Genomic DNA, 12,557 nt, shown 5'->3' on the forward strand with positions numbered 1-12,557 from the left:
ACCGCCTCTTCCAAGTGACTTTGGATAACTCATCTGCTTCTTTTGCTCTGAATTTTCAGTGTATGAAACTTTAAAAGGTTTCTGGTTTGTTTGTGTTTTTTTTTTTCTTTCTTTCTTTCTTTCTTTCTTTTTTTAATGGCTGCTGCAAAATTAAAAAGATCCAGAAGTGGTCAGGGGCCTGGTCTAATGCACTTTCAAAAGTCCGTTATAAAGATGAATATAAATGTGAGTGACAGGTTTTTCCATAGACCCACAAACCACGCTTAGCTATAAGAAACATATTGTGCATAGTTATTTTTTTCTTCAGAGTGATATGTTTACTAGATCTACATTCTCAGTCTACCAGAGTACGGGAATTTCTACTTTACTAAAGCCAGGATCCTTTCGTAGTTCCCAGTAGGTGTCATTGGTAACCCAGGCTTCTCTTTGATTAGCATCAATAACTTTTCTGTAGAAAGAAAAAAGAAAACAAAAAAAAGAAAAAAAGAAAAAAAGAGGAAAAAAAAGTTCTGACCATAGATCTCTGTTCTTATACAATATGAAATCAAATTCCATACCACTCTGATCTAATCCAATACTAAATCTGATTTCATATTTCTAATGGACACAAGAACCATCGGGGTTTTAAAAATCAAAATCAACCTCTAGCTGTGTCAAAAGTGGAAGGTTTTGAAAACAGCCAAGATTGCAGATCTGTTGTCTGATCTGTGTAAGCAGGTCTTAGAGCCATATAAAGCCTCTTTGGCCATTACAGATTCTGATGATGTGCAGTGGATCAATCATGAGATCTAGCTTGACGAATGCAAGCCTTTTATCATTTAATCATTTGTCTCCTCTTTATTTTGCTCATCTTCTACTACAAAACTGCATCAAGCATGTCCAGCGTTTTCACTTTTGATTCCTCATGCTAAGCATGAGGCTATCTGATATGACTATCACTTGTTTCAGAAAAATGCTTAATTAAAAACAAAAACAAAGACCCTCCACATTATTTATATAGACATTTTATAGAGAGTTATATATGTATGATGTTGTTATTCAGATCACTATTTATTACTTTGTTTATGCAATGACTTAAAACAATAATATAGTTAAATCTTAGAACCTAATATGCTTCTATTCCACTTCAGAATTCAAAAAACATTGGCCAAGGGGTGCAGCAGGATTGTACAGCTGTTGCCCATTGTGGGAAAATAATGTTTCAATTATGAAATTTTAAACTATGTATAAACTGCTTCAGGCAGAGATTAGGTAACTGATTATTTTTCTTAAAATTGCCATTTTCCAGGCTTTCACAATTAACAGGCTTTGTTGGTGGTAATTCTTGTAGTACTTTGTCCAGTCATACTATAGAAAACACTATTGCAATTAATATGAAGAGAATAGACTCACTTAAAAAATTTTGGTACATATTCAATGCTGTTTTCTTCCATGTACCGCCTCCGACCTCTCTGGAGTTCCTCTATTCTTTGCTTCTCAGATGCTGCTGCTTCTATATTTCCTTCTTCCAGAAGCCTGTAAGAATAAGAGCAGGTCCTATAGCAATCGTACAGTGTCTAGAACAAGGAATTTTCTAGCACGAATCATCACATAAGACAAACAGAAGCCAAGCCTGTTATCTGCATTGTACTACTTTTAGATCTAGTCATAACCTCATAAAATAAACTGAGATGTAACTGAGATGTGACTCCCTAGTTACATGTACCTGACCTACATGTAGCCTAAGGCATACACTTTCTTTAGTGACTTCAGCATATCATGAACATTCAAGTACTGTGAATTGAGAACGAGGAGGGAATTAATGTTGCTTCCATTCACAGCAGAAAGCCATTTCAGACATTTCAGAGCCTGTCTTTCCAGTTTTGTTATGAGGAATCCTACCTCTGCCCAAAGATTGCACAGTTCTACTAAACCAACAAGATCCTTTCTACTTTCCCTCAACTGCGTAAAGCAGAAATTTGACTGCAATACTGAATATCTTCTCTTCTAGCAGAATCCTCCAAAGCTTAGTTTAGACTGTAGTGAAGGCACAGACAGAATTCAATACCCAGCCAAACCCAGCCCTAAACCCACCAAATATTAAGTGTATAAACAAGCATTCTTGCCTTTGATCTGGCCTGAATCGCGCATCTGTTGTAGGAAGAAGATCTTTCAGTAGAGGATCTAATTCATTGAGCTCAATAGCAAACCTTGTGAAGCCATAATAACGTTCATAATTGGTTGGCATGGAGCCTGTATGAGTATGTATGAGAAAGAAAAAAGCTTTTTAAACTATTACTCTAAATATGCAAGAGATTCATTTATTTATTAAATTGTAACTGCAAAAATATTAATATATTTTACTCTCAGATGCAACTAAAAAGCACCAAAAGCTATTTTCTAGGTGGAATGACATTCACTAAAAATTTCAACTGCTTATCCTGCAGAGGTTGTAATGTCATGCTAAGAATCAAAACGTTCATGATCCTCCTTCCTTTTTAAATAAAAATTACTGTTTTCAGAATTTTTGAGTTAAACATAGTTTCCTGTTCTCTGGAAAGTGGACTTATCAAATGTCTGTATAAAAGCTAACCTTAACTGATCTTCAGAGTTAATTCTGGAGCGTAATGCTCACTTGCAGACTGATTCAGCACTGTCCAACACCTTTAGCACTAACAGAAGTCAGAGCTGGTGTTGCAGAGAGTAGGGTGCAACGTAGGGTTTCAAATACTATCGATACAGACTAGAGTTCAAAATATTAATGATATTGACAATTCCTGGATAATGACTCTGCATGTATGAAAGATACTATAGGTGCAAACGATGACTAATTCAACCTCAGTGCCTCTAATCAAGTAGAAAGTTGAAATCAGTTCCTAAAATCACAGAAGCTTGCCATCTCTGAAGACCAATCCTTTAGGCTAATAAAGCATTAAGACAACAAATTCAGTAAATCAGCAGCTCCTGTTTGTTGAATTCAAAAAAGCTGTCCTGCTCTCCATGAAAAGGCAGGCCTAGATATTAATTTTTTAATATATATTTTGTTCTTATGTTGACCCTAGTGCCCCAGAATATTTGACCAGCAGTCAGACTGAGATGTAGAAGACTATGCCCTTCCATTTACTGTTATTATAAACTCATGTAAATTCTTGGTTATTTGCCTAACCATAAAATTAATCTCTCAAACAGTATTTTGAATATTTAAAATGATGGCTAAAACAGCTTTAAATAGTTTAGGGTTACACTACAGTGCCTGCCAGAGTTTATTACAACCTTCTTACCTGGTCTCCATATGCATTTGGCTGAAGGTGCAACCCCACAATAAAGGCCTTCATGCCACTTTCCAAAAAGGCGATGTACCACCTTCCCTTCTTGATCTATCACAACACCCTGGACCTCATTTACATTTGAATTCCAGTAGTTCACCTGCAAGTTTAACAAAGAATTAATAGTTCACACTGGTTTTTGCATTACCCATTATACCAATACATATACTGCATGAATGAATGTGGCACCAGCCATCCAAATTTTGTATCAGAACACCTCACCTGAACCCCTGAATATCAGAATTCAATATTCAGATGATCTGAATATTAACTGATTTAGTATATGAGTAACTGAATAATTTGATACATGATTTTGGTATAAAGGTATTTCGATTATCTGCACATCTGGCAACTATATTGTTGTTTATTAACCCAAATCACAAAAAATTCAGCAAAATTGACACTTTGAAAGTTGCACGATCAGAGCCAGCTAACTCTCTTCTTTCCATATGGGAAATACTGAATATACCTGTACACATAAGGGAATCCTTCAACAGGTGCTGCACACTACACTTTGCAGCAGGGGAGAGGTTCAGGCAGCATTACTTGTTATTTGTTGCCTTCTGTTTCTCTGTTTTGCTTTTCTTAGACATATTTATTTCTTACACCTTCCGCTACTGAGCCAGTTGCCCATTCTCAGAATCTACATCAAAATATTAATTTCAGATTTACAGCAACATACCATTGCTGATACTTTAATGGTATTGATGTATTTTGTTGCAATATGAAGACAAACAATTTTAGGGAAAATAATTGAGTTACATAGCTATACAGTGATCGGTTTTTATATATAGTCCTTTTCTAGATATTAAAATACTATAAACCAAAGCGGCATTATTTAATCTAAAGACATAAAATATTGACTGCCTAATTCCAGTAAAGGCAGAAGTAAAATGGCACAGAAGTTACAATTATTTGCAATTTCATTGTGGTAATAGAAGAGAAATTTTGACATCTCATTTTTAACCAAAAACCAACAACAGTATAGCACGCAGCTATACAGCAAGGCAACACACTGATATCAGATGTTCAACGGAATAGTCATACTACTTAACATAGCACTCATCTGGCAATTTAGATGTTTACAAATGTTGATAAGACAAAACGTGGAATGTGGAATTCAGGAATACCGAAGAAACAGCTTGATGTATGCTTAAACTATGCAGTTTTATGATTATATGATATGTATTAGATTACATATGTTACCTTGACAAATGTGAGTTTACAAATACAAACACTGCTTTTTGTGTTCCTGATAGTTATCTCTCCATAGTGTTCTATCCACCTCCTTCCACTAAGTATATTATGTATGCAAGTAGTGACTTTGTTCCAGACATAGTAGTCTCCATACCTAAGAACAGATTAACAAGTAGTTGGTAACATAAATTAGTCACGATCGTTACGGATAAAAAAGTAAACTGTAACTCCATTACCATAAATACAGGACCATATTCCTCAAAAACTTTTGAAACAATAGCTTAATTTAATAAAGCATTGGTTCTGGCTACATAACTAATCCTCCATAGAGGAGCTCACCTAAGCTCTAGAGCAGAGAACCAAAGAACCGTGCTATGGGTCACAAATCAAAACATCATGAACTACCAAAGCCCTGCATGGTATATTCACTGTCCCCAGAGCATTAAGTGCTTTGGCCACAATTCCTTTAGGGGCAGGACAGTGACCCAAAGATCAACATTAGGCTGAACTGAGGCTAAAAGCAGACAATGTAATAAAATTACAAATAGAATAAACAAATACAGAAAGGAGATAACAGAAAGGAAGTAGGAAGCAGGAGCTCTGTGGTACGTTATCCCTTCCCCTCTGTAACTACTCAGAGTCAGAGCATCTCTATTGTCAAACAATGGAATAAAGTGAGGGAATTACATCATGCAAAGCACATTCTCCTTCAGAGCTGAGGGGCAAGCATGAAGACAGAAGACAAAGATGCTGTTGAGTACATTTACTTCAATTTCATGAGATGGATAAAGAGGTGGAGTGATGCCATACCATTACAGGCAGAAAGAAAGGCTGGCTGCAATATCCAGGAGCAGGACAAGTACTGCAAAAGCTGCAGACACATTTAAAGTATCCCCCTCTTGCCTACTCTCAGGATTTACAACTTGCAACTAGTCTTACCTGTGGGGAAACAACTTCTTCTTACTACTCTGTCAACATCTGAAGAACACATTTTGGCTTATCTACATATTGAAAAATGACCTTACACTGTTCCTAGTGGTTGTTCTGAGGGAACACTTAGCAGTATTGATAGCCTTAGTAAGGACAGTACTAGCTGCTGACAGTCCTGTATTGCAGTCTTGTTCTGAACAGTTGATCACTACTGTACATGTAAAACTCGGGTTGTCACTCCTAAAACATTTCTATCCTCCTCTGTCTATCGCTTTCTAGAGACTTTATATATTTTTCCTCCAAAAACCCAAATGGATCTTCAGGCTCAAAAATGCTTTAGTATAGCCACCTGTATACTAAGGCGAGATCTGAGCTACACACTAACTCTCACCAGTACCATTCATGGGATGTCTGCATACGCTTCCCACCCCATTCATGAGGCGGAACAGATTAGATTGCAACAAATAAATAAAATGTGAAATAAAAAGGAAATAGGACAGTAGCTTACTTTGGAAGAGTCACATTCAAGGTTCCAACCGGTAGAATTTCCATTGATTTCCCCCAGAATTTGTTTTTCCACCTGATATCTGAATATAATAGTAAAGATTTACAAAACTGGAAAGACCAAACTTTTCCCCCTTGCAGTGATCTGTGTGGCACAAGATGATCTATGCTAGACCATCCAGTTTAAAAAGGACAGTATGAGGTTGCCATGAAGATACAAAAGAACAAAAAAACAAAACTAGAAAATTACATTAAGTCAGCAAAACAAAAGATATGTTTCATTTTCTTCTAGGAGTCATGCCTGTGCTACATAATTGTCAAATCTCTCATGAAAACACTCAATACAAATTAAAGGTATATGCCAGCAGATAGAAGAAAAGAAAGCTGCTTTTTCAGCTGTGTAAAAAGAACTGCTTGTGTTTGTAAAAAATATTAATTTTCCTGGTAAACGAACTTCTAAGTGGAAAAGCATAAACAGAGTGCAAGTGACAAGGGAAGTTGTAACATGTCTGCTCGCTCTTAATGAGAATTTGGACTGAAATATTTCAGAACATCAGTTTGTACTATGTTACTACAGAAAGAATAAGTATAGAAATTTTTAGTAAGTTCCAAATGCAAAGCTCAGCTTGTACAAAGTTTTTACTTGCTAATAAAAAAATAAGAGTGTATGCTTTTGAATTAAAAATATACCTTGCCAAAACACAAAATTCTTCGATTCACAGTGACAGGCTGAAATGGGAGGATGGTGGCTAACCTGAAAAACAGTTTGGCTAAGTTAAAACAAATCATTTTCCTTTCTAAGACAATACAATTTTTACTGCAATATTAAAGTAATAAATAGCTATTAGCCTATGTTGCTATGAAAACAGATGCAACCCAAGTTTGTACTTAAAATGTTATGTACTTAAAACAATTCCTTATAAATACTATAAAAATATATACCTTCTACTATTTAATGAAATTCACTCATACTAATATTTCTTTACTACTAAAAAAGCAAACTATCCTAACTAGAAAAAAAAAACCAAGATTATTCTATAAAAAAAAAGAAACCAAAATCTGAATTTAAACAAGTGTCTATCCAGAAATATGCTTTACCTGCTCTGAGAAAAATCGAAATCCTTTGTCTTCTCTAATACATTCATAAGTTTCACCAAGCACTGGATTAAATGGCTTGCTTCCTGCTCTAAAGTATGTAGAGGCATAGCCTGATGCTGCAAAAGCAGCTATGAGAACCTGTGAAAATACAAACAGGAACGAAAGTGAGAATAGGCAGAGATTCTTGTGTATATGCCATCACTATATGATATCACACAACTCACTCCACTCAGAATGAAATCTGGGTTAATGAAGTATGCCTCAGAGTGAAGCCATGCAACCCAAACAGAAGCAGTATAAACTGTTATTTCTTTAGTTGATACAATTTGTTTTTCTTCATGGCCTCAGTCAGTCTCTTTCAATGGTCCCCTACAATAACAATCTGCACAATATACTGTTTTTCCACCTTTAACCAGGCTTATCATTAATAATCTAAAACACAGAACCAGCTCTACTCTATGCTACTGGTGACTAAATATTATATGACTACTTCAATGATAAGATTGCATACCATTTTCCTATGGGAACTATTTTATTTAGTGCCAAACATAAACAGCTCTCACTCAGGATGTCCTTAATGATGAGTTATCTCAGGATCTTCCATGCATGTACCAACCTATCAGCCCCCTTGTCTACATGTACAACCAAAACTCAGGAATCTCTAAACCAGGCCTAGCTGGGAGTAATAAACTAAATGACATGCCACAGTAATTTAGATTGCAGCTCCCTTTAGCAGAGTTTAAAAAATCACAACAGGCACTCAAGACATCCAAACAAAGCTTCAGTAAAGCAATACAGGGATAAAAATCTCTCAGCTGTGGATAATCTGCTAACAGCAGGCTGAACCTTAACCACATCCCACTCCCCTTATACTAGCAAGGATGCAACATTCATGTGAGCTTTTACATGCTTTGTTTTCTTCGAACAGTGTAATGGGTGCTCCATTCTTTATTAATTTCATATTATTCATAAGTGCAGCATCAACAGAATTAACGTTCTCCAAGAGCTTTTCTTCAACAGTAAAAACCTTCATTCTTCCAAAATCTTCTTCATGAATTTAACTATAAGACACTATAGAGAAATGAGGGTGTTTATCCTTATGATATATATCTATTCTTATGATATATAGAGCAATGAAAAGAAAAAAGTTTTTCCTATTTTTGGATACTTATTTAAGATAGCAACGTCCTGATTTTTCAAAGAATGGTGACAAAGCAGGTAACATATTCACAGCACTGCTACCACTGATGCTTTGGATATTCAGCACTTCTGTAAGGTAGTCCCACGTGTCTCAGTGTGGGTGTGCGATTCATATTTTTAAGGTGCTTGTAATTTGGCTTGTATCCCCAGTATTGCACTAGATATCTGTAGCAGAGAAAGCGATTGAATCCACATTTCCAAGGAAGCTTTCGGTTGCACTGTGGCTTTTCCTTTCTGAACTCTCCTGACTCCTTCAATACTCACCTTCCAAGCTTTTCAACAAAGGAGGCAGAGTCCTACAGCCAACAGGCTGCTTTATTCAGTACAATCCTGCCCAGTTCTTACAGGGTCTCTCTTTTGTGAGGGACATAAAGACTCTTGTAGGAAAACAGCATGTCATGATAAATAATCCAACCCCCTGTATCATAAGGTAGGTCCAACGTCTTCAGTGACAAGGAAAAAATACCAATGTTTAGGACCCCTCACTCTCCTGCAGGCCACATGAACATGGCAGTTCATGGACCTGAGCATGTGGTCATATGACAGCCCCAGGCAACTTCTCTTCTCCCAGTTAACCACAGCGCTGCCAACCCATACCAGGGAACAGTAGATATGTTCAGCAAGAACACTGCCAACTTTCCCCTAACAGCCTTTCCCTGCTTCTTCTGAGGAAAAGGAGACACAACAGACCAAAACACCCTGAGAGCTGAACATAGGCTGCTGGCTGTCAGTTAAGAAAACAAGACATACTTACAGGGGAGCTGAAGTCAGGCTGCCCAGGCAAACTTTGTTTTGGTGTTTTGGAACTTCTCTATTAGAAATTGCCTAGGATGACATCTTATTGACATCTACATTGATCATAAGCCAGCCACAGACTTGATTAGCTCTTGGAGGCTGCTGGACTTGATCACTGAAAGCTGGGAAAGGATGCTGCAGGGTTAGAAACTGCCAATGCCTACATATACAGTCATGGAGAGTGAGATCAGTTTTCACATCAGTGAGTCACAATTGCAGGACTTCGTTTGAAGTCAAGGAAAGGCCCTCAGCCTTGTTCAGATCAAACCTACCACTTGTAATTGTTCACAGCATTCATCTGACCCAGCAGGGAGGTCTGTTGTCTGTGAACAGGAAGAGGGAAACAGGGCCCTGCAGAGACCTTCACTCAATAGGTCCCTTTTTAATATAGACATAAGAAGTGCTACATTAAATTTATTACCATGCGTTCATACGGATCATCTGTTTCAGCAGCCTTGTCCAACAGTTCGCTGTATTCCAGCTCTTCACAAAGATGTTGCAAGGTATTCAGAGGTTCATTTAGCTCAACTGGCATGGATACTTTGGAAAGATCTTTGCCAATGTTATTTCTCAAAATATTCCACAGATTGATGTTACTGGTGTCAGGGCTGGGAGCTGGGAGACAAGTTCTCCGTCCATTCCTGAATGCACCTCCTGTTAGGTCACCATTAAGAACTGGGAAGGGAAAAAACTATTATCATAAAAAAGCACCAGATTAAGAAAAAAACTTATCCATTGAACCAAATCACTGCCAGAACAAGCAAGCCCAGCTTCACTGATTTCAGCTGAGTTGGTCTTGTACAGACATGCAGTAAATCTGGTACATGAACACAACCAAAGTAATTTCCCAAAGTTTAAAACACAGCAGTATACTTTGTCGAGAAATGTTGTCTGCAACACTGGTGTTGTCCTCAGATATATTATCACTCACGTCACTGATATAAGATTCATCATCAGAAGCCTAAAACATAAATAAAATATTATGTCAAATGCATATAAAATATACTGTCAAATTAGAAAAAAAATAATTAATTGAAACAAAAATATTCAAAGAAATCAACTCTAATTAGAGCTTTTAACTAAATCAACTGGATGTTTCAGTCAACCCATACTGCCAATGCACTAAAATGTCAAAAAAAATGCTATGCTCTCCTTATGTTTCTGAATTCTTTATTATGAAGTCAAACACAAACATTAAATTTCCAAAAGGGTGACTACAAATGAGATCAGAGATAAACAAAAAATTGACAATGTAATGAGCTGGGGATGGGAGGTGAGAAGAGATAGTCTGATTTGTACTCTTTATAAAAGAACCAAAGAATAAAATGCAGCTTGTTTTTCAGCAAAAAATTATACAAACATCAACCTACCATTTTGAAAAACAAGAACTACATCAGTGTTAGATTATTTTTTAGAATTTTTTTAACAAAATTAACTTTTTCTCCAGAGATATGACTTTCAAGATATTTTACAGTTTTTACTGATGACACAGTATTTATTATAAGGCCTATATCATTTGGGGGTGATTTTGTAAAGATTCCATTTTGTTTATACCATACAGATGCACCAACACTCCATGCTGATATAGACAATCCAGACTATTGAGATAACATGTACTTTACAACTAGAGAAACAATAAGATAAGGAACCATTCCATCCTTTAGATGAACAACTCCAGCTGTGGTTGTGCTAACTCATGGCACAAGAGCAATCCCTGTCAAAGGCAAAATATGGTGGCACACTCTAATTTCCTCTTACAGAAGAGTTGTGGTAGACCACAGCACTACTGTGGCTTTATAAAAAGGTATTTTAAAAAAATAAATATATTTTTTAAATGGTAACATTTATTTAGGGTAGCACAGAAGGGCTGTGGAGAGCAACTTGATTCAGGAGCCTGAACTGTATCTGACTGCTTCAACTTTGAGCTTGAGTGAGCCAATTTTTCAGGCTTTTGTCTACTTCTCTGAGAATAACTTTCTATGTATACTAGAAGACTTTTTTTTAAGAGACTATTTTAAATTCTAGATTAGTTGACTGCATAGTCAGACATAATTTCTCCTGTCTATGTCATCCTTACGCGAAACTGCCATCATCTAGCAAAGACACGTACTGAACATAAGCTACTGATGCAAACAACTTTCAACTGTTTTACCAGTGAACTTCTGCACCCCATCACAAGAGAGTCTCAGGTTTGTTTATCTACACCTTATACGTTCTGATAAATTTTATTCTAATAGCATTGTAAAAATAAAAAAATCATTCACTAGTGGCAGTAATATCTAAATCTGTCCAACAGCAAAGCTGCAGCATGCTGTCATAGCCTACCTCATTTTCTGACGAGCTGGCAGACAGAAGCACTTCCTGTGCATCAAAGAACTCTGAAACAGATTCAGACATAGAGAGCCTGCTCTCATTAGAAACTTGCTGAGACAGTGGCAAACTGACATGAATTTGTTCACCTGTCTGTAAATAAAGCACAGAAAAATAGAAGTATTATTTCTAATATAAAAGAAATATGCATAGAAGGGGTAAATCACCTGAATAATTTTTCTATGCCAAATGTAAGCATAGATAGGAAAGACAGCATTTTAGTAAGGCTTTGTGTGTACCTAACAGACAAGACTTTGACTATTACAAAATAAAGTGCATTCTGAGCAGTGAGCTACATGTCTTCTACATGTCCTCATTTGAGGCCTGCTCAGCATCAACTGCCAAGTTTTAACAGTGTGAATAATCACAGATTTAGTTCTGTCTCCAGAAGAGTGATTTTGTGGACAATACCTCAACTGTCAGACAAGTTCAACCATGAAATTCAGATGAAAATACACCTGGTCATAACAAATGACATCACTGGAAGCTACCTTTGATCCAATCAAATTTCAAATATAAAGCTTTATAAGGTCAGGGAGTTATAAGTTACTTTCAAAATAAATGCACTTGTCAACCGGTTTAGTAACAACTGTTTGAATGTTGGAATATTCAGGAGGATGGCTATAATATGTATTTATGTGCTTTTATACCACATTTGTACTCCAAATCTCACTTGAATTATGCCATTAACACTGACTCAGTACTACTATAGGGAATGAATTCTCTATTGTTTATTATAAAAAGAATTTAGCAGCAAAGGCAAGGGTTCAAAACTGTGTTATGTATAGATCAGTAGGGGGGCAGCTAATTTAAACAGCAGAACCTCTTCTTCCTATCGATGGGAGGAACACCAGGTTTCAATGTGTTACCCTATAGGATATTGCTTTAAGAAGGGGGGGAAAAATTATTCTCTCCCTGTACCATTCCACCAAAGGAGCCGCTGCTGTGGAGGGAAACAGGCTTCTGACTTAACCCCTTCATTTTTACAGCATGTTGCTTCTGGGATATAATGCAGATGAAACTACTGAAGCCCTTTTAAACAGTTAACTCCAGACTGCAACTCCATCCCCATTAATCTTCCTACAGTAATCGTGCAAATGTTTTTGTTGACATCTTAATTCTGTAGAATTATTCTATATAGTTGCCTCAAAATGCAGC

At 36.6% G+C, this 12,557-nt stretch overlaps 1 protein-coding gene across 7 annotated transcripts in view; it reads right to left on the reverse strand.

Annotated features, from left to right (window-relative positions):
* Positions 1–317: 317 nt before the first annotated feature.
* OSBPL6 (oxysterol binding protein like 6) overlaps positions 318–12,557 on the reverse strand; it is a 110,041-nt gene continuing 97,801 nt past the window's right edge. For all 7 annotated transcript variants that reach the window (XM_080400359.1, XM_080400365.1, XM_080400364.1 and 4 more), the window contains 11 exons: positions 11,355–11,492; positions 9,903–9,990; positions 9,451–9,704; positions 7,035–7,172; positions 6,627–6,690; positions 5,941–6,019; positions 4,512–4,656; positions 3,261–3,405; positions 2,106–2,232; positions 1,393–1,515; positions 318–448 (listed from right to left, as the gene is read on the reverse strand). In XM_080400359.1, the coding sequence (XP_080256485.1) occupies positions 340–448; positions 1,393–1,515; positions 2,106–2,232; positions 3,261–3,405; positions 4,512–4,656; positions 5,941–6,019; positions 6,627–6,690; positions 7,035–7,172; positions 9,451–9,704; positions 9,903–9,990; positions 11,355–11,492 (1,410 nt within the window). In that variant the 3' untranslated portion in view covers positions 318–339. The remainder of the gene's footprint in view (positions 449–1,392; positions 1,516–2,105; positions 2,233–3,260; positions 3,406–4,511; positions 4,657–5,940; positions 6,020–6,626; positions 6,691–7,034; positions 7,173–9,450; positions 9,705–9,902; positions 9,991–11,354; positions 11,493–12,557) is intronic.

The sequence above is a fragment of the Falco punctatus genome, assembly GCF_963210335.1.
Source record: "Falco punctatus genome assembly, chromosome: 8".
In the NCBI taxonomy this organism is placed as follows: domain Eukaryota; kingdom Metazoa; phylum Chordata; class Aves; order Falconiformes; family Falconidae; genus Falco; species Falco punctatus.